Source organism: Caretta caretta, chromosome 11 (genome assembly GCF_965140235.1).
Source record: "Caretta caretta isolate rCarCar2 chromosome 11, rCarCar1.hap1, whole genome shotgun sequence".
Taxonomy (NCBI): Eukaryota; Metazoa; Chordata; order Testudines; family Cheloniidae; genus Caretta; species Caretta caretta.
The window spans coordinates 78,920,119-78,941,859 of NC_134216.1; the positions used below are offsets into that span (position 1 = coordinate 78,920,119).

Genomic DNA, 21,741 nt, shown 5'->3' on the forward strand with positions numbered 1-21,741 from the left:
CGTCTCTGCAGGACTGGCCCCACGGCCCCAGCTGGGGAAGGCGAATGTAGTGCGCTCTTGCATTCCTTATGGTTTAAAATGTGTACCAGTGAGAAGTGCTACCCCACATGTAAACTAAAAGGAGACAGAGCCAGTTAGCCCTTCTCTTTTCTTGAAAGGGGCTGTCTCTGGCCCCAGGCTGCAGGCTATTCCATCCAACAGGCCTGGGCTCCCACCCAGAGGCCTGGGCTCATACAGAACAATATGCAGAATCGGGGCCTTTGTCCTTGGACAACAGGATCCCAACCTCTGTGTCAGAAATCGGAGTAGTGGGACCTCTGTATCTCACACCTGGGACTGAAAGTCACCACTGCTTGGGTTACTTGTATGGTGCTTTTAAACCATACAACTCCTGTCTCCCGCTTTCCCTGCTCCTCATGGGGAGTGCCAGGACTGCCCAGCTCCAGGAGGGGGAGGCGCTCCAGGTCTCTTCATGCTTTTTATCTAAATGATCTGTTTTCTCTCTCTCGCTCTCTTTCACAGAAACACGAAGCCTATGGAGAGGTGAGTGAACAGCACCTTCACGCAGCTCGCTCACTCCAATGAAATTGGATTGCACCACAGATGAGTAACCCTGATCCTGCACTGAGCTCCATGCAGCTGGACCCCTGCACCCATGTGGAACTCAGTGTGGGGTCAGGGACAAGGTCATGTTGCCTTTTAGTTAAAGTTCCTGCCCTAAATCCCAGGTTAGTTTTGCTGAGCATAAATAAACAGCTGCTGTGTACCCAGAGGTGGCTGCATTACAGTGCTGGGCATAGTGATTTCTGCCTATGTAAAGTTTTGTGAAATGTTTCTGGCTCCTTCAGGCTGGAAGGAAATATATATATGAGATTCTGGGTTAGAAAACAGCAGCAGGACCTAGCAGCCTGCATCACCGCCCTGGAGGCTGCAAAATCACCATCCGATGGAAGAGGCAGACACTGAGGCTATTTAGTCCACTGTGATGGTTTGTTTTATTGAACTGCTTTGGGGAGTGAAAGAACTTAATGATTCAATGCCCAGGCCAACTCGGGCCCAGATCTTTCTCACTTCTTTATTTGTTCAACTCTCGGGGGGCTCAGCTCTGGGTGTGGATAGTATTTAAGTACCTTAGCTGGCTTTTATATCTCTTATAAAGACCCCTTAGGCCTACTGGAGCAAGTCGGTGGCTGCATTCCTGCTGTAGAGACAGCCCAGCTCTCAGCTGTAACTGCACACATGGAGGCCCAACTTGGACATCTTTGTTCCAATAACACAGGCTGTGCGGCCCCTCCATGAATTCACTTCGTGTCACCTTGGACCTCTTGGGGAGAACATGGTGTTTTCCTGCCCACCTTCCTCAGGCAAAATCTCCAGGCACTTTGTGGCAGTTTTTCATGAGAAGAGCTGGCTGAGACCATAGCCTCAGATATCCTGCCTGGCTGCCCAGAGCAGAGGGCAGCAGCAGACCCAGCCCTTCGATACCAGCAACGCCCATTATAGCATCGATGGATCAGTCCCCAGGCCAGCTGAGGAGAAAGGAGTAAAAACGTGCAAAGGGGTCTCGGCGGCTTCCTGTCTCAGCTGGTGTCTAGCCTCACCTATGCTCCCACTGTCCGTTTATCTGCCCACACAGACGCGCAGGAGAGCTTCAGCCGCACAAGGCCCCAAAGGGCACAAGAACTGCGCAGAGATGCTCTTTAAACCCAGCCAGGCCAGAGCGCAGTCAAGGCTAAGCGTTAACAGTCCCTGCTCCTCAGGGCTACCCCTAGCCAGGCCAGGATTTGGGGGCTCCTGGCCGGTTCCCATTCTGAAGTCTAGGGTGGGATTTTCCAGCACGCTGCCTGGTGGCCCCACTCGGATCCCATCAGCACAAACGGGGCTGTTCCCTCGAGGCCTGTGGGAGCGGAGCTAGACCGACACGGTGCAGCGTCGGCATCCCAGCCCCAATGCTCCCTCAGGCCAGGCGCTCCCTAGGCCAAAACTCAGTGTGTGCCGGGCCCAGGCCTGAAACCCCAGGCTGGCTGCGGAGGGCAGGGCCCATGCACAGAGCAGCAGCAGTCTCCGCCTTCTTGCTAGCCGGTGGGCACAGCAAGATCAGCACCTGGGGACTGAGAATTAGGCTTCTGAAGGCCCCTAAAGGCTACCTGTTGTTTCCATTACCTCTGTCATCCTGGCCTGGTTCTCCACCTGGCTTTCCCCACGCGTCCTGCCCCATGCCTCATGTTTAATCTGGTTTATTTCAGTGCTACAAGATGAGCTGTCTGGAGATCACAGGCCCGCCTGGGCCCAAGGGCTACCGGGGGCAGAAGGTGAGTGACGCTGGCCTGGTGGGCAGGAGGGGCCATGCTGGGTGAGTCCTTCGACTGGGCTGGGCTTGGAACTGGGCGATGACACCGACCAGCCAAGCCCTTTGCTGGCCTGCAGGATGCAAACCCCACAGCTGCAGCCGGGCCCCCCTTGGCAGAGAGAGGTGCAGGGAAACCAGCCCCCTGCAGCGTCACAAACCCAGCACCACCCCACTCTCGCTGTGCTGGAGACAAAAGGAACTGGGGACCCCTCCCCACGCCCAGTAACCGCCCCTGGGCTCTAGGCTCACTCATAACCACACCTGCAGGCTGCCCCGGGCCAGGCTCCTGTGCTGACCCTGACTCTCCCTCTCTCCCCAGATGCCCCTTTCTTCTTCCGCTCCCCCACTCCCGGGGTGCCCGGGCAGTACCCCTCCCCCAGCACACTGCAGCCCCAGCCAGGCTGCTCTTTACCCTGGGCTAGTCCCAGCTGAGCTGCATAGTCCCTCCCCCCGAAGCAGAGCTCTGAGTCCAGATTGTGTGTCTGTCCCTCTGGTTGTCCATCTCCTGCGCTCCTCGGCGCTGAGCCCAGCCCACTCCTCTCTGGGCCTGCTCTGCCGCTGGGGGCTCTGGGGGAGAGGGGCCAGCACATGGTGCCCTCTGCTGACCACGAATGAAAAGTCACGGTGCTCTTTGTGTGCTTTACTTGCAGGGTGCGAAGGGGAACATGGGTCAACCAGGAGGTCCTGGGCTAAAAGGGCGACAGGTGAGTGGTGTAAAATCCCCCTTCCACCGCTGGCGAGCAGCACCGTGATGGGTCAGCTGGAGACTCACTGACTTTGGACTAACTCACCATATCTTCTCTCTTGAAGGGTGACCCAGGTATTGAAGGTCCCATCGGATACCCTGGTCCCAAGGTAAAGAACCCTGCGCCCGGTGGCTGAGCTGCCTGCCTGCATTCTGGTTCGGATTCAGCAGTGGCGTGCGTGCGTGTGTGTGATGTGTGGCTGCCAGTCTAGTGCGCGTCTTACAGCCCTGCTGCGAGGCCATGGGGCTGGATGAGGGCACACAGCCTGCCCCACAGCCTGCCGGAGTCAGTGACTTGTCTCCCAGGGACTTTGGATCCGTCCACGAGAGAGGAGATTTTTGCTGAAGCGAATCTATTCAGCCGAATTTTGGCCTGCAGCATTGTGCCAGCTGGGTGCAAGACACTGTCATAACAAGGCTTCCTGTCTGTCTGCCATGGACAGGACAGATGGCCCGTAGCCCATGCACTGCTGCAGCCCACCTCAGACATGCAGGAAGGCTGCAGCCTCAAGTAGCTGCTTGGCAGTGCAACGGGCCACCTCTTTGGCCCCCGGCAGGTTGGCAAACAGGCAGGCTCCCAGCCAGAGAGCGTTCCTCCGCCAGGGCCCTTTGCCAGATAGGCCTGGCCTCTAGCCACTGCACATCAGCTCTGTGCCGCATGAGGGCGCTCGAGCAGATGGCTGGTCCCTAAGGCAGGTCCCTAAGAGCCGGAAAGGGCTGGGTTGGTTGGAACCATCACCCTGCATGGAACCTGGAAGCGGATGGGAAGCCAGGGCGGCTCCTGGGGCACATCGGGAGTGTTACGTGCTCCTGGCCCCCATTCCATTCAGCAGTCAGGTCCGTCCCCACCACCACTGCACCAGGGGATGGTCGAGTGGTGCCGCAGGTTAGCCCTGAGGAGGGGCATGGCAGAGACCAGCCTGGAGACTGATACTGCCTGTCAGCACAGATCATTATAAAACAGGCAGAGTCTCCATGTTCCTGGAGGGCACTGTATGTTCGTTGGGTGGGAATGAACATGTGTCCAAAGGGGCCGGGTCTGACGGCCGCTGGCCCTCAGCACTCACTGGCTGAAGGCTCCATCAGGATCCAGACACTGCTGTTCTGTGTCTGCACCAAGCAGTGCGGAGTGCTGGGGATCTCGGCCTGTCTCTCTTCATTCTAGCTGGCCATCTCCTACTTGCTGCAATAGTTGCATCTCTGAGTTCACTTGTCTGCCTGCCTGCCCAGAGCCCCTCACTTCCCCCACCTCCACCTGCCCGCCCACAAACACTAACAGAAAGGGTTTTGTGTTTTTTCTTGCCCTAGGGTATTCCTGGTCTGAAAGGAGAGAAGGTAAGAAAGAGCCTCTGATCCTGATCTGCGAGCACTGTGCAAGGGGCCAGCGGGGCATTTCCACGGGAGCGTTGTTTCTAATGCATGTTTAGAGACGGGGCTGGGAACAATCGTAGCAGTAGCTGGGAAAATGAGGAGGAATATTCTACAAGTATTTTGCTCACAGTGGAACTTGATTGTGGGCATCTCCCCATGTTTGTGGCCCTCTCCCCCAGCACGTCTGTGCTTTAACTTTGCTACTTTTACTACATGCAAAGCACATTTCAGACTCCCACGACTGATACTCATCGACAGTGAACTCAGAATTGTATAATGAAAGGTAGTGCACCTCCACCCCGATATAACGCGGTCCTCAGGAGCCAAAAAGCCTTTTACCCTGTTATAGGTGAAACCGCGTTGTATCGAACTTGCTTTGGCCTCGGGCATTTCCATTATTAATAGTCACTTCCTGCCCCCTGATTGACCCCTCAGAATCCCCGACCCATCCAACCCCCCACCACTCCTAGTCCCCTGACTACCCCCTCCAGAACCCCCCCCATCCTTAATCACCCCCAGGACCCCACCCCCTACCCAACCACCCCGCTCCCTGTCCCCTGACTGCCCCAATCGCTATCCAAACCCCCACGCCCTGACAGGCTCCCCGGGACTCCCACGCCCTATCCAATGCCCCCCAGAACCTCCGAACCATCCAACCCCCCCTGCTCCCTGTCCCCTGACCGCCCCCCGAGACCCTCTGCCCCTTATCCAACCCCTCAGTCTCGGCCCGGCACCCTTAACACGCCGCTCAGAGCAGCGTGTCAGAGCCAGATGCACTGATCCACAGGAGCGCACAGCCCCGCCCGCAGAGCACTGCTTTACCACATTCTACCCGACTTCGTGTTATATCGGGTCGCATTATATCGGGGTGTAGGTGTATTTGAAATTAAAGTATGTTGGTAAATTACATAAATCATCCTATGTGGGAGCAGAAACAGCAGCATGTGATTTATGCAACTAAGCAACACGTGGCCAGACCAGGACTGGTGTAGGTCAGGGTAGTTCCTATGAAGTCAGTGCAGATATGCCAATTTACGCCAGCTGAGGATCTGGCCCAGGGTGTGGCGCATTGACAACAAACTGCCCCATGTCTGTGCCGGGGGAGTGAGGAGCGGGTGCTGCGAGGATATAACTGAATGGTTGCCAGTAACGAGCAAATCTGAGAACTCGGTGATCTGCTTACAAACACTTTTCATGAGCAGAAAGGTGGGGTGGGGGGGCACCTGGGACACGTGGTCATCATTAGGAGGGGTAAGCAGTGCAATGTACCCAGAGCTGACTACGCATTGTCCCCTTTCTCCGCAGGGCGAGTTTGGAGGCGACGGCAGGAAGGTAAGAAGGCACCTTTCATGCAGCACCTATCCCAGCTTAGAGCCTCAGAGAGTCTCTAGCAAGATAATTACTTCTTTTCCTTTGGTCCCAGGGGGCAGCTGGTTTGGCAGGAAGGAACGGCACCGACGGACAGAAGGTAACGCCACACAAGGGACAAGCCGTGCCCAGTCCAGCTCCGGTGTTCTGGTCGTTAGCTGATGGGGGTTCCCGAGGCCTGAGGCTGGAGAGAAGCTGTTACCATCGATGAAAACGAACCACAGGAAGATATCCGTGAATTCTTTCCCGGGGTGGGGGAGGTTCCGTCCCACTCCCGTACCTGCCCAAACACCTTCATAGAATCATAGAATATCAGGGTTGGAAGGGACCTCAGGAGGTCATCTAGTCCAACCCCCAGCTCAAAGCAAGACCAATCCCCAATTTTTGCCCTGATCCCTATGGCTCCCTCAAGGATTGAACTCACAACCTTGGGTTTAGCAGGCTAATGCTCAAAGCACTGAGCTATCCCATTGCTTCCACAGAGCAGCCTTCAGCCCTCCCTCTACACTACCTCTGGGCACTGCGGGGGTCTCAGCCCCCACAGAACCCAGCCTGAAAAAGGGACCTGATATATAGGCAGGGCATCACTCCCGTGCCCCCTCCGGGGCGTTGAAGCTGCCTCCCCGCACTGCCTGCAGGGCATCACTGCTGCCTGCCAGGCCTTTCACCAAACAGGGCCAGGCCTGTGCTCTATTTTTGGTTTAAGGTCGATGTTTGCAGTCCCTTCTCTAACTGACCTCCTTGGGCCAGACCCTTGTGATTAGCTGTGGGTCAATTATTATCAATTATCAATTATTTACTGTGATAGAACAGAAACTCCTAATTCTTTCCCCCTAACTCTCAGGTTTTCTCTCACCTCTTTCTGTTGTAATCCCCGCAGGGCAGGCTGGGACGGATTGGATCCCCTGGCTGTAAGGGAGACCCTGGGGACAAGGTAGGAATGTTTTCTCGTGCTTAATCAGCCAAGGTGCAGTTCACCATAGCAGGGCGGGCTTGGCCCGGCCTTACCTGTCGCCGTGGAGCTGCATCGCGAGCAGTGAGTCTTCCTGCCCAGTTGTCCTGATGCAGAGTGGAACGCACACCACGGTGTCAGAGCGCTTGTGTCCTCGTGTCTCCTGCCAACGCACGGGGGAGCATCAAGGTGATGAGAGCTGGCCTCTGTTTTTTGTTCCCACTAGCAGCAAGTTGAGGCCATTCTTGTATCTGAAGCTGCTCTCCCTGCAAAGTGATCTTCTAGGGGAGGTGTTTTATCTGGAGGAGAGCAGCACACTGTTATTACTGCAGGCGGACAGTTCCTTGTCCTCTCCCTCCCTAGGGCCCTGATGGTTACCCAGGAGATGCAGGAGACCAAGGAGAACCAGGAGACGAAGGCATAAAGGTACGTGAATTTCAAACCAGAGAGCAGAGCGGCAGAGTCTGGACAGAGCACCAAGCGGGAGAGCTTAAATCCCCGGGCCAGAGCCAGAACTTGCAGACCAGGGGGCAGCCGTGTCCCCAACAGCGGAGCAGTGCCCAGTACCGCCCGCGGAGAACACAGCCCAGTGGGGAATGGAGCAACGCCGAGAAAGTGGGAGACTTCCCCTGACAAAGTGTTGCTCAGTTTCACTGCTTCCTTTACCCGGCGTGCACCCGGGTGACCCGTGAAAGGCACCTGTGCTCCCCCAGCCCTTGTCTGCGCCCTCTGGGGACCTGTCAGAATAAGAGGTTGCGTGCGTGTGAGCGCGGAGTTGGCCGCAGTACAACCGTGGGAGTGACACAGCCACTAGGTGGCGCACGGGAGAGACTCCAGCTGAGAGGAGGCGGTGACTTGTCTGGAGTCCTGCCTGTGTCCCTGGGAGGCTGTAAGAAACACAACACAACACACCCCGCACACACCCTGTTCTGAGCTGGCCTGATGCCCTGGCTGAGACTCTCGTGTGAGCACTTCTCCCAGAGCCGGGAGTGTGATGGCCCCACCGTCAAGGGTAAGTGCAGGTGGACGGCGCTCCCCACTTCGCTCTTGGGGAGGGTGGAGTTCAGGTTACTCACTCCCCCACGGGCACAGATCAGCCACGAGCAGCAGCTGGGACCCCTGGGGAACAGGACGGTGATGTCCCTCGTGACTGTTCTTCTCTTGCTGTTTCAGGGAGATCCTGGCCGCCCTGGCCGCAGCGGACCCGTGGGATCTCCAGGAGAAAAGGGAAACCGGGTAAGTTCCCCGCCATACCGGGATCAGGCCCCTCCCGCTGGAACCCGCCTGTGATGCTCTGGGGCCACAGATAAAAGTACTCACAGACCCAGTGGTCCTGGGGCACCTGCAGCCCCAACACGCGGGCCATGGCCCAGCGAGGTAAAGAACCAGCCATTCTGGGAGCTGAGATCGGCCCGGTGGGTAGGGCTCACACCTGGAACAGGCAGGGGATGTGCGCACGCCTGCCAGTGCCCCAGGTGGCACTGAAGGAGACACTCCTGCAGCTCACCAGGTGGCTTGGAGCAGGAGCCGTGCTGCTAGTCGCTGGGAGATACGGGAGCAGGGCTGCTGGAGTGGGAAGGGAAACCTGTGCTCTGCTGCACAGCCGCTCGACAGCCGAAGTGGAAGTTACACCTGGGAGTGGTGGGGGTGCCAAAGAGTGCCTGCGGCCAGGTGCCTGGCCGGGGGGCTGGAACCTCTTCTTCCTGGCCCAGGGGGCCACGCAGGCTCTGCCGCTCCAGCAAATCCCTTGCTTTGGGGCCCTCCTCATTCCCATCCCTTCGCCGGGTGTGCTGGGCCCCGGTGCAGCCGTCCCAGCAGTAACCCTGGCGCTCACCATTCGTTGGCACTGGCAGCTGTGGCAGGAGCTTTGGCACCATGAAAGCAAAGCGTAGGGAGGAACAGCTCACAGCCTTAGCAGAGGTCCTGCCCCCTCGCTCAGGCCAGTGCCTCCGTGTCCTCCAGGACACAACTCCGATTGCGCAGGGCACAGCTGCTGCAGGGGTGCCTGGGCTGGGGGACACCGGGCCAGGGGCTGGGGGACACAGTCACAGTCCCTGGGCTCCCTGATCAGGGACAGAGACAGGGAGGTCTGGTGGGAGGGGGAGCCAAGCCCCTCGGAGCCCGATCCCCCTGCACTAGCTAGGTGAGAGGGGAGTGTGCGGCACTGCTCTGTGCTGGGGCTGGAGCCAGGGGGGCTGGGCAGCGTGTGTTTGGTATGGCTGGCTGGGTGGGGAGGGGGGTGGGTGGCTGGGAGGGGAGGGGGGTGGCTGGGGGATGTTGGGCAGCGTGTGTTTGGTATGGGTGGCTGGGTGGGGAGGGGGGTGGGTGGCTGGGAGGGGAGGGGGGTGGCTGGGGGATGTTGGGCAGCGTGTGTTTGGTATGGGTGGCTGGGTGGGGAGGGGAGGGGGGTGGCTGGGTGGGGAGGGGGGTGGGTGGCTGGGAGGGGAGGGGGGTGGCTGGGGGATGTTGGGCAGCGTGTGTTTGGTATGGGTGGCTGGGTGGGGAGGGGGGTGGGTGGCTGGGAGGGGAGGGGGGTGGCTGGGGGATGTTGGGCAGCGTGTGTTTGGTATGGGTGGCTGGGTGGGGAGGGGAGGGGGGTGGCTGGGTGGGGAGGGGGGTGGGTGGCTGGGAGGGGAGGGGGGTGGCTGGGGGATGTTGGGCAGCGTGTGTTTGGTATGGGTGGCTGGGTGGGGAGGAGTGTGGCTGGGGGACATGTGGGCGGAGAGGGGAGGCAGGGTGACCCCTGCTGGCTGGCCTGTCCGCTCTCGTCAGACACGCTCTGACTATTTCTTTTCTTTGCAAAGGGACCTAAAGGCAACAACGGAGCCCCTGGGAGCCCTGGTGCCAAGGGAGGCAAAGGCAGCCCAGGACCTGCTGGACCCAAGGGAGAGCTGGTGAGATCCCAAGTGGTTCCCCTCTCCCTGCATGCTACATAACGCCTTGCAGTGGGTGATCCCGGCACCCGGTGGGCACACTGACTGTCCCTGCAGGAAAGGCAGCTAAACCGCATTCCTGCAGTGAGCTGGCAACGCCTGGCATCCCCTGCCCGCCCTGCTCGTGGCACCCCCAGGGGAACCCCAGCAGGGAACTGCAGGGATTCGAGCTCCTTGTCTGTTGCAGTCGGAACTGGGATGTAAGACGCTGTCTTTAGCCCTCTTGATTGCAAAGGAAACCTTGAAAACCTGAAGTGAGAGGTCTGCCTGAGTCTGCAGGCAGCCTGAAACAATAGGTCAGAGGGATGTGGGACTGGCCTCATTTGCCTGCATTGATTCCGCAAGCCCAAAGATGACCAGTTAAAGTCCACATTGTTAACTAATTCACTGCTGACCATTTTAACAGCATCACCCAGCCAGTGTGCTACCCCCAGGCCCAAATCACCTCTCTTCTCAGCTGCCCTCTCCCCAGTTCCCCCCGAGCTGTGATTGCAGGCAGTGTGATACTAAGAGCAGAAAATGACAATGCAAGGGCAGTGGAGAATCAATTGATTTTCAGATCAAAAGAAAATCCTCTCCCCTGGAGCTGCGGGACTGAGCGTAACATCCATTGTCAGATTTCCTCCATTCAAACCCTCCGCGCTTCACTTACACGAAGCTGCTGCAGAATCCGCAGTGCTCTTCTCGGGCGTGACAGAATCCAGGGAACTTGCTACAGACTGTGGGCCAGCTCCCCGCCGGGGGGGGTAAATCCACACAGCTCCTTTGGAGCCACCGGGCCAGCTCCCCCCGGCGGAGGTGTAAATCAGCACAGCTCCCCCCGGCGGGGGTGTAAATTAGCACAGCTCCCCGGGGTGGGGGGCAGGGGGTAAATCGGCACAGCTCCCCTGCGGGGAGGAGTAAATCGGAGTCGATCCGTCCGAGTCAGTAGACAAGTGCCAATGGCGGGAAGCTGACACTAGACAAATTCAAGCTAGAACTAAAGCCCCCGCCGAGGGGAATTAACCGTCTGTGTCCCTGTGGGAGCTGCGCTGTGTTGACTCTCCTAAGAAAATGCTTAACGACAAACCCAGCCGCTTCCCGCCATAGGGCAGCGCAGCCTAGTGAGGCCATGGGGTCCTCTGCTCCCCTCCCAGGGGCCCCGCGCTGCCAAGGGAGGGCAAGGAGAAGTGAATCTCGGGCGGGGGGGATGGGCAGCAAAGCCGCAGCAGGTTAACTGAGCTGGTTTCCACCTTTGTGCCCCGTCTCTCTGGTTGGTGTCGGTGTGCGCAGGGTCGTCGCGGGGACCCAGGGACAAAAGGCAGCCCGGGGAACGCTGGGACCAAGGGAGAGAAGGTGAGTGCTCGGGGGACGACGTGCACGGCTCCGTCAGGCCCAGCTGCCGGGCTGAGAGCGAGCTGCTGCTTCCCCACAATGCCACCAGTCTCCCCTCCTGCGGCCCCGGGGGCCAGCGAAGGCAGGCCGGGCTTGGCTGGGACACGCTTGCTCCTGCCGAGGAGAGCAGGCTGAGTGCAGGGCGCTGAGCCGGGCTCTCCAGCTCAGGAGGGAGGCATGGGCGTGGGCTGCCTTCGGGTCCATACCCTGAAAGACCGAGCCATCCGTTCACCCCCACACCGGCCCTGGCTCTGGTGGGGTCTGGGCTCTGGCAGAGGAGCGCCCTGCACCATTCTAGCAACCCCTCTAGCAGACGCGGGAGCAGCTACGGGGGGGCCTGCTCCACCTGGAGCCTGGGGGGCCTGACCTGGGGCTGAGGGGGTGGAGAAAGGGCAGTGATGGATGCTCCAGGCTGTGCGGGCTGCTGAGGACACCTGGCCCTGATCACCCCCCCCCCCCAAAGAAAGGAACCAGGTGTGGGGCTCTCCCGAGATGGTGCCTCTCCCTGGGCAGGCAGCGTAAGCAGCTGGAGCTGGGCTGGGGGCCCTGGGCAGCTGAGACACGGCCTAAGGGCAGTGCCGGACAGTGAGTGTATCTTCTGACCTTTTTCTGCCAACAGGGAGACCCCGGCCCCGAAGGCCCCCGGGGCCTAGCAGGAGAAGTCGGCAGCAAAGGAGCAAGGGTAAGCACGAATTCCAGGCTCGGGGCAGCCAGCAGAGGGAATGGCTCATTGACGCCCTCCCCAGCCCGTGCAGGATCGCTCCCTGCAAGGCGGCCCTCAGACGAGCTGTCTCCACAAAGCGCCCGCCCCCCATGTCCGACTGCAGCGCGTGTGCCCTTCCTCCAAGCCCCCGGCAGGCCCCGCTCTCCAGCCCCATGTGGAGCTGCTGCCCGTGGCTGTGCGAGACCCGGGGCGGATCAGAGCCGAGCCTGCCTGCAGCGTGTCCCCTCGTGCCGACCTCCATCACACAGGAGGGCTGCCCAGAGGGCAGGAATCCGTCCGGATGCTGTGCACGGTCACGCAGGCAGGTCTCCCAGCCATGAGGAGATCAGAGCCTGGTGTGGGAAGCCACGTTTCCCTCTCCGCAGTACCCGCCGCCCCCCCCCCAGCCAGTCCCTGTAATCTGGGTGCTGGAGAGAGGTTTTCTTAACAGATGTGACGAAGTGACTCAGCAGGGAGGGGGGAGTGTTGACCTGGGAATGTGCCCTGGGGATGGGAGACCTGAGAGCCTGTCACCTGAGCCAGGAGGGGGAGGGGGAGGTAACACCTCTGCCCGGGAATGTGAACAGAGGCTGCAGCAGGGAACCTGCTGGGTGGGGTTAGTTGGCAGTTTGGGAGGCTGGGGAGAGGAACACAGGGAACCCCAGGGCTGGGGTCTAAGCTCCCTGCTCCCCCAGAAGGACGTGATCGAGGGGTCCTGGTTGTACCCACAAGCTCTGTTGTGGACTGTGTTCCTGTTGTCCAATAAACCTTCTGTTTTACTGGCTGGCTGAGAGTCTCAGTGGATCCCAGGAAGAGGGGTGCAGGGCCTGGACTCCCCCACACTCCGCGACAACTTCTCTCCCCCTTTCGAGACTGAACTGAGCGGGGTCACTGTGACCAGTGACCTGGGGAAGTTCGGGGCCCCCTCTCCGGGACAGCGCATCCACTATCAGGTTGGCACTTCCCTTCACGTGGACCACGTCCATGTCGTAATCCTGCAGGAGCAGGCTCCATCTCAGGAGCTTGGCGTTGGCTCCTTTCATCTGGTGCAGCCAGGTCAGGGGAGAGTGGTCGGTGTACACGGTGAAGTGCCGCCCGAAGAGATAGGGCTCTAGTTTCTTGAGGGCCCACACCATGGCCAGGCACTCCTTCTCGATGGCCGCGTAGTGTTGCTCCCGGGGTAGCAACTTCTTGCTCAGGTACACGATGGGGTGTCTCTCCCCCTTTTCATCCTCCTGCATTAACACCGCCCCCAGTCCCGTGTCGGAGGCGTCGGTGAACACCACAAAGGCCTTGTCAAAGTCCGGGTTCGCCAGAACTGGGCCACTGACCAGAGCCTCCTTCAGCGCCCGGAAAGCCACCTGGCACTGCTCGGTCCAGACCACCTTGTCTGGCTTCCCCTTCTTGCATAGCTCAGTGATGGGGGTGGCTATGGCGCTAAAGTGGGGCACAAATCTTCGGTAGTATCCTGCCATCCCAATAAAGGCTTGGACCTGCTTTTTGGTGTGGGGAGCGGGCCAGTCTCTGATCACCTCCACCTTGGCTGGTTCCGGCTTTAGGCGGCCGCTCCCCACCCGATGGCCCAGGTAAGACACTTCCGCCATCCCCACCTTGCACTTCTCCGCTTTTACAGTCAGCCCAGCCCCCTGGAGTCGGTCCAGCACTTGTCTAACCTGGGACACGTGGTCCTCCCAGGTCTGGCTAAAGACACAGATGTCATCAATATACGCCACGGCAAAACTCTCCATCCCCCTCAGGAGCTGGTCCACCAGGCGTTGGAAGGTGGCCGGCGCTCCCTTGAGGCCGAAAGGCAGGGTCAGGAACTCATAGAGCCCCAGAGGGGTGATAAAGGCCGATTTCAGTCGGGCATCTGCATCCAGCGGCACTTGCCAGTAGCCCTTTGTAAGGTCCATGGTGGTAAGGTACCGAGCTCCTCCCAGTTTGTCTAGGAGCTCGTCCGGCCTGGGCATGGGGTAGGCATCAGATACAGTGATGGCATTGAGCTTCCGATAGTCCACGCAGAACCGGACCGACCCGTCCTTTTTGGGGACCAGCACCACCGGCGAGGCCCAAGGGCTGGCAGATGGCTGGATCACCCCCAAAGCCAGCATGTCCCGGACCTCTCTTTCCAGGTCCTGAGCAGTTTTCCCTGTGACTCGGAAGGGGGAGCATCTTATCGGCGGGTGCGACCCTGTCTGCACCCGGTGGACAGTCAGATTAGTGCGTCCAGGCTGGTTGGAAAACAGCTGTCGGTACGGATGCAGCACCCCCCTGACCTCAGCTTGCTGGGCAGGGGTTAGCTGATCCGAGAGGGGGATTGTTTCCAGGGGGGAACCAGCTCTGGTCCCAGGGAATAGATCTACTAAAGGGTCATCTCCCTGCTCTTCCCACTGTCCACACACGGCCAACACCACATTCCCCCTGGCATAATATGGCTTCATCATATTCACATGGTACACCCGGCGGTGGTGCGCCCGGTTCGACAGCTCCACCACATAGTTTACCTCATTGAGCTGCTTGACGACCTTGAAAGGGCCCTCCCAGGCGGCCTGTAGTTTGTTCTTTCTCACAGGGATGAGAACCATCACCGGATCCCCGGTGGCGTAGGCACGGGCCCTTGCCGTGCGGTCATACCAGACCTTCTGCTTCTTCTGGGCTCTGGCCAGATTCTCCCTGGCCAGGCCCATGAGTTCAGCCAGTCTCTCTCGGAAGATCAGGACATACTCCACCACTGACTCTCCATCGGGAGTGGCCTTCCCCTCCCACTCGTCTCTCATCAGGTCCAGGGGGCCCCTCACCCTCCTTCCATATAACAGTTCGAAAGGCGAAAATCCGGTAGACTCCTGGGGCACCTCCCTGTACGCGAACAGCAGGTGAGGTAAGTACTTGTCCCAATCCTGCGGGTGCTGGTTCATAAAGGTTTTCAGCATCATCTTTAGCGTCCCGTTAAACCTCTCCACCAGCCCGTTGGACTGGGGGTGATAAGCTGAGGCCCAGTCGTGCCGGACCCCACATTTCTCCCACAAGCACCGGAGCAGGGCCGACATGAAGTTGGAGCCTTGGTCTGTCAAGACTTCCTTGGGGAACCCCACTCGGCTGAAAATGGTCAGGAGCGCATCGGCCACGGTGTCTGCTTCAATGGAAGCTAAGGGCACTGCCTCGGGGTAGCGGGTGGCAAAATCTACCACCACCAGAATGTATTTCTTCCCCGACCGGGTCGTCTTGCTGAGAGGCCCCACGATGTCCATGGCCACCTTCTGGAAAGGCTCCTCTATGATGGGCAAAGGTCTCAAAGCCGCTTTCCCCTTGTCCCGGGCCTTCCCCACCCTCTGACAGGGGTCACAGGATCGGCAATACTGCCGGACCGTGGTAAAGACCCCGGGCCAGTAAAAGTTCTGTAGCAACCTCTGCCGGGTGCGCCGGATTCCCTGGTGCCCTGCGAGGGGGATGTCATGGGCCAGGTACAGGAGCCTGCGGCGATACTTCTGGGGGACCACCAGCTGCCTCCTGATCCCACAGGACTCTACTTCCCTTGTGGGAGCCCATTCTCGGTACAGGAACCCCTTCTCCCACAGGAACCTCTCCTGGCAGCCTCTCCTCATGGTTCGTACCACACCGAGGTCGGCCAGGTCCCTGAGCTTCCGCAAGGAGGGATCTTTCCTCAACTCGGCCTGGAACTCAGCGTCTGGGGAAGGGATGGGGACCGGTTCCCCCTCAGTGGCCAGGTCTGAGGCCTCAGCCTCTCTGAGCCGTGCCCCTCGGCCCTCCCTTCCCACCAGGGTAGGGTCCTGCGCCTCCGGTGCGGTACCCTCCCCGAGGTCAGGGAGCAGTGGCCCTCGCCGGCTCTGGCTACGGGTCACAACCAGGGCGGTCTGGGGCTTGCTTGGCCAGTCCTCTAGGTCTCCCCCCATCAAAACTTCAGTGGGCAAATGGTGGTGTACCCCCACATCCTTGGGGCCCTCCTTGGCCCCCCATTTCAGGTGTACCCTTGCCACGGGCACCTTAAATGGGGTCCCGCCCACCCCTGTCAGGGTCAGGTAGGTGTTGGGCACCACCCGATCTGGGGCCACCACCTCGGGCCGGGCCAGCGTCACCTCCGCGCCCGTATCCCAGTATCCATTGACCTTCCTCCCATCCACCTCCAGGGGAACAAGGCACTCTCTCCGGAGGGACAGCCCCGCGCCCACCCTGTAAACTGAGCGCCCTGAGTCCAGAGCCTCCAGCCCTCTGGTGGAGCTGGCCTGGGGTACTCTTCCCTCCTGAGCAGGTGGTAAACTGGTAGGCCCCCTTTCCTGGGTCGTCTGCCCCTCGTCCAGCTGGGTCCCTACCCAATTAACCCTGGGTAGGTTGGGTCTGCTCAGTTTGTCCCTGAGCCCAGGGCACTGGGACCGTATGTGGCCTCTCTGGCCACAGTGATAGCAGCTCAGGTCACGTTGGTCCCCTCGAGCGGGTCGGAGGGGCCCGACGCCAGGCGTTCCCCTTGGGAGGGGGTTCTCCCTATTTCCCCGCTGGGAGGCCCCCTGGTGACTCTCTCTCTGCATCGGGGGGGGCCTGTTCTTTTGGGACTCCTCCCGGCTACCCCCTGACCGACTGTTCACAAACTCGTCGGCCAGCTGCCCTGCGTGCTGGGGGTTCTCGAGCTTTTTGTCCACCAACCACAGCCTCAGGTCGGAAGGGCACTGTTCATACAGTTGCTCCAGTACAATTAGGTCAAGCAGGTCCTCTTTAGCTCGGGCCCCAGCTGTCCACTTGCGGGCATATCCCTGCATCCGGTTGGCCAGTTGTAGGTAGGTGACCTCAGGCGTTTTACGCTGACTCCGGAACCTTCTCCGGTACATCTCGGGGGTCAGCCCAAACTCACGGAGCAGGGCCTGTTTGAACAGTTCATAGTCCCCTGCCTCCGGCCCTGTCATCCGGCTGTACACCTCCACGGCTTTGGGGTCCAGTAAGGGGGTGAGAAACTGGAGCCTGTCTGCAGGGTCAACCCTGTGCAGCTCACAGGCATTCTCAAAGGCCGTCAGGAAGCTATCTATGTCCTCCCCCTCCTTACGCTGGGCCAGGAAGCACTTATCAAAGTTCCTTGCAGTCTTGGGTCCCCCCTCATTCACCACAGCCGGGGCCCCACTGCTCTTCAGCCTGGCCAGCTCCAGTTCATGCTGTCTTTGTTTCTCCTTCTCCTGACGCTCCCTCTCCTTCTCCTGACGCTCCCTCTCCTTCTCCTGACGCTCCCTCTCCTTCTCCTCCTGCTCATGTTGACGTTGTTTCTCCTTCTCCTCCTGCTCATGTTGACGTTGTTTCTCCTCATGTTGACGTTGTTTTTCATGATCCTCCAGCTCCCTCATTTTCATCTCCCTCTCCCATTCCAGCCGCCTCCGCTCCAGGGATGGGGAGCTCCGCCGGGAGGATCCCCTGCTGGGTGCTGGGGTCAGGGTGCCCTCGGTATTCGCTGGGCTTCCCCCAACCCCTCCCCCAGGCATAGGTAGGAAGGGTCTCGGGATGTCCTCGGCAGCAGTCTGACCCCTCCCAGCCCGGTCAGGCCCCGGGGCCCACGCTGCGTCTGCCGGGCGGCTCCCCTCAGGGACAGGGATCGGGTCATCCAAGCGATCCCTCTCCTCCAACTGGGCAATCAGTTGTTCCTTGGTGGACCTCCCGATGCGCAGCCCCCTCTGCCTGCACAGCTCCACCAGGTCACTCTTAAGGCGTTTAGCGTACATCTCCCTGCTGGCCACTCGCAGGCCGGGCAGCTTCCCACGGTTTCCAGGAAAAGCCCTTAGTGTGCCAGTCCTTCTTGAGGTCACCACCTCTTTGCCAGGGTCGAGCTGCAGACTCCTCCGCCCCTGGGACCGCTCGCTGCAATCCCCCGGGGGACCCTGTTACTGCAAAAGTCTTTCTCTCTGGTCACACATTCCCAGGGGTTAGCCGCCCCCCGAAACCGTCTCTCTCTGAATCTTCAGCACGCCTGGTCCCCGTCAATTCCCCTTCGTTTTACTGTTCCCCAGTCACTTACTGCAGGAAGCGCCGTTCACGGGGTGCAGTAGATCCCACCACTGCCACCAGTTGTCGCGGAGTGTGGGGGAGTCCAGGCCCTGCACCCCTCTTCCTGGGATCCACTGAGACTCTCAGCCAGCCAGTAAAACAGAAGGTTTATTGGACAACAGGAACACAGTCCACAACAGAGCTTGTGGGTACAACCAGGACCCCTCGATCACGTCCTTCTGGGGGAGCAGGGAGCTTAGACCCCAGCCCTGGGGTTCCCTGTGTTCCTCTCCCCAGCCTCCCAAACTGCCAACTAACCCCACCCAGCAGGTTCCCTGCTGCAGCCTCTGTTCACATTCCCGGGCAGAGGTGTTACCTCCCCCTCCCCCTCCTGGCTCAGGTGACAGGCTCTCAGGTCTCCCATCCCCAGGGCACATTCCCAGGTCAACACTCCCCCCTCCCTGCTGAGTCACTTCGTCACAGCGTCCGCCCCCCATGTCGACTGCAGCACGTGTGCCCTTCCTCCAAGCCCCTGGCAGGCCCCGCTCTCCAGCCCCGTGTGGAGCTGCTGCCCGTGGCTGTGCGAGACCCGGGGCAGATCAGAGCCGAGCCTGCCTGCAGCGTGTCCCCTCGTGCCGACCTCCATCACACAGGAGGGCTGCCCAGAGGGCAGGAATCCGTCCGGATGCTGTGCACGGTCACGCAGGCAGGTCTCCCAGCCATGAGGAGATCAGAGCCTGGTGTGGGAAGCCACGTTTCCCTCTCCGCAGTACCCGCCGCCCCCCCCCCAGCCAGTCCCTGTAATCTGGGTGCTGGAGAGAGGTTTTCTTAACCCTTCTCTCCCTTTCCACAGCGCCACAAACTTGGCCACCCGCTGCCCCTCTTGTGCTTGGCCCCGGGATGAAGAGGCAGCTGCTTGCGGCTGCCCTGTGGGCGTCAGCTGGGAAGGAGCCCCCAGAGAGCCAGCTGGGGGATGGCCCAAAGCAGAGGAAGCTGGGAAGATGCCCACTGGCACTGCACCTGGCAGGGACACTAAGCTAGGCCTTCCCTGGTAGCATAGCCCTGCCCGGGGAGCACAGTTCGAATGCTGAGCACTTGGCCCCACTCCTGCAGCGTCAGCCGGGGAAGGGAACATCGCGCTGCGTGCTCAGGCGGGCGGCTCTGCCGTGAGTTAGTACAGCGCCAGGAGAGCGTCCCTCGGGCAATCTGCACCCCCGGGGCAGCAGCAAGAGGCTTCCCCTGGGAGAGGGGACGCTACCAGCCAAGGGCTCACGGCTCAGAGGTGCCCAGCTGGGAGCCTAGACAGCCCAGGTGCTCACCCCATCCAATGCCCTGCTGCCAGTCACGCCTGCCCTGATGGCGCTGCGTACGCTCTGCGCTGCCCGTTAGCTGCAGAGAGCTGGTGTGTGCCTGGCCGCTCAGCGTGGTGACCTGTCTCCTGGCTTTGTTCCACAGGGCGATCGAGGAGTGCTGGGGCCCCGAGGCCCGCAGGGTGCCGTGGGAGAGCCGGGCAGGCCTGTAAGTTTCCCGGTGCTTGTGGAATAGTGTGTGACTTTGATAACAGCCCCTAGTATTTACAAAGAACGGTACAAACGTCCGCCCACCCTGCCCACCTCCCCGCAGTGGGGCCAGCATGTTTTACAGATGGGCACAGGGACTTGCCCACAATCCATGTCAGAGCCAGGGTCAGAATCCGGGGCCCGTGCAGTTGCTCCCGCTGCTGTGCTCTGTCCACTAGGCCGCACTGCCTCTCTCCGACCTGACTTCCTGGTTGCTTGGCCAGAGCTGATTTCGTGTGTGGTTAATTCCAGCCTCGTTTGGTGGCAGTGGTGGTTTCCGCCTGGAGCCCAGTAGTGCCGAAGGAGCTAGGTGCATGGGCCCTGTGGGGGTGCGAGCAGTAATTGAAATGGGGAATTGTTCTGTGTTATATTAACCCCTGTAACTCCCAAGCCATCCGCAGCACCATCCCCTGGCCCAGGGTGCGATCGGTGCCCTCAGCTTACCCTGCTCTCTCCCACACTGTCTTGCAGGGATCTCGTGGGGACCCAGGCGACATGGGCACAAGGGGCAACCCAGGGCCCCCAGGACCAAAGGTAAAGTCTAGATGTACGTCCAGTGCAGTAGAAAGGGGGGAACCAGCGGCTTCACCTGTGTGCTTCATGGGGGGCCCCCACCTCAGTCTGCACCTCTGAGATCTCACCTGCCCCCTCCAGTCCTTCCCCCGGCCAAAGCCACGCCGCTGACACCCGGGTGAAGTGTCCAGGCCCACGACAGCTCCCTGCCCAGCCTCTGCTGCCACCAGGCAGCCCAGCTGTCTCTGGAAGGCAGGTGCTGTTGGTGCAGAGTGCTGTGCTGAAGACATTGCTGTCCATGGCTTCTCTTAGCCCCGTTCCTCTGCCTGACAAACCAGGACACCCCTTCTAGAGAAGGGAAACTCCCAACTCGGTGACGTTGCGAGCTCAGCCCACGCTGGGTTTTAATGTTCTGCTTTCACTGACCTGTTCTCTCTTTCCCCCCAAAGGGAGACCGAGGCAGACCTGGCTTCAGCTACCCTGGCCCCAGAGGACTTGGGGTACGTATGGCTCAGGCAGAGGCGGATTAAGCTTTTGTGGGGCCCTGGGCCAGAGCAAGTGGGGGGCCCCTCCCCACCCCTTCTGCTTGCAGCCCCCCCCCCCGCCTCCCGCCCTGCACTCCTGCTGGGGAAATGGGCTTGGGTCGCAGTCCCCTGCTGTCCAGTAGGCGGAACGGGTTGGGGCACAGGGGCGCCCATTTTTCTGGGGGCCCCCAATTAGACGGGGCCCCTGGCCACGGGTCCCATTGGCCCAGTGGTTAATCCGCCCCTGGGTTCAGGCAGCACATTCTGGCCCAGCATACTAGCTGCTAGGGCTGCAGCCGGCTGTGCAGGGGAGATCCCAGCTCTCCCAACGGCCTGGCCTCACTCTGCAGAGGAAAGCAGTGGGGAATCCTTCCCCCGCAGCAGAGGGGCAGGCCTGGAAGGAGCGGTGAGAGGCTGGCAGGCGGGTTCCATTGGCAGGGGTAAGCATTATTGCTCCCCTGAATGAGTAGGAACAGAATGATCATGTTGGAGGGTCCGGTTCCCTCACACCCCTTTGAATTCAGTGTAATAAACCAGGGTTTGCACGTTACGAATCCCCTGCTCCCTGATGGGTAAAGGTGGTGTGAGGAATGCAGGCCTGCTCTAAACATCCCCTATGAATCAGACTCTGCATCGAATAGGAGACTTACTGGTCTCTGTGTTAAATAGCGGCCTGCGGATTATCCCAGCCTGAGCCAGCTGGGCAGGGTGCAGAGAAGTGCAGTGATACGTGTTCCCACCACAGTTCTGACGGGGAATCTTACCCTCTGCTCACAGCCGTCAGCCAGTCGCTTGTGGGGCGCCAGGGCCAGGGCCAGGGTCAGAGCCCATTCGACTGTGGAGAGCCTCCCACTGACTCCAGTGGGCTCTTCTGGCTGGGCTGTCAGAGGTGCTGGGGACCTGTAGTCCCCACTGAAGTCCAGGGGAGTTGCAGGGGCTCCACCCCCTCCTAAAACCAGGCCACAAGTATATTGGTGTATTATTTTGAAATGTGCCCATCACCATTGTCTCTGGGCACATGTGCAGCAAATTTCAATCCAGCACAAAACTGAAGCTAACAAACTCCTGTCTGTTCCCAGGGCGACAAAGGCGAGAAGGGACCGCCTGGTCCAGAGGTACGGGGTGGGTGTGTGTGTGTGTGTGTGTAGGGGGGTGTATTTATGAGGTTATCGAATTGACCACTGTGCTAAGCAGCTAGTTCCTGGCCTGTCACTGAGTGACGGAGGAACCCTGCACTGATGGGCATGGCTGACCCGTGACCTGCGAGCAGCTCTGTTGATCCCCGGGGGGCACTAACCTGGGGGCCTGGCAACCTGTGTCCTACAAGCAGCCCCTTTGGTCCCAGGGGTCACTCACCTGCGGAAGGGTGTGCA

The 21,741-nt window shown here is 60.1% G+C and overlaps 1 protein-coding gene across 3 annotated transcripts in view; it reads left to right on the forward strand.

Annotated features, from left to right (window-relative positions):
• Positions 1-21,741, forward strand: part of COL6A2 (collagen type VI alpha 2 chain) — a 74,456-nt gene that overhangs the window by 30,801 nt on the left and 21,914 nt on the right. For all 3 annotated transcript variants that reach the window (XM_075118194.1, XM_048869578.2, XM_048869577.2), the window contains exons 4-20: positions 523-543; positions 2,247-2,312; positions 3,001-3,054; positions 3,161-3,205; positions 4,404-4,430; positions 5,772-5,798; positions 5,890-5,934; positions 6,715-6,768; positions 7,150-7,212; positions 7,960-8,022; positions 9,591-9,680; positions 10,992-11,054; positions 11,713-11,775; positions 19,228-19,290; positions 19,803-19,865; positions 20,294-20,344; positions 21,448-21,483. In XM_075118194.1, coding sequence (XP_074974295.1) covers positions 523-543; positions 2,247-2,312; positions 3,001-3,054; positions 3,161-3,205; positions 4,404-4,430; positions 5,772-5,798; positions 5,890-5,934; positions 6,715-6,768; positions 7,150-7,212; positions 7,960-8,022; positions 9,591-9,680; positions 10,992-11,054; positions 11,713-11,775; positions 19,228-19,290; positions 19,803-19,865; positions 20,294-20,344; positions 21,448-21,483 — 894 coding nt within the window. The remainder of the gene's footprint in view (positions 1-522; positions 544-2,246; positions 2,313-3,000; positions 3,055-3,160; positions 3,206-4,403; positions 4,431-5,771; positions 5,799-5,889; positions 5,935-6,714; positions 6,769-7,149; positions 7,213-7,959; positions 8,023-9,590; positions 9,681-10,991; positions 11,055-11,712; positions 11,776-19,227; positions 19,291-19,802; positions 19,866-20,293; positions 20,345-21,447; positions 21,484-21,741) is intronic.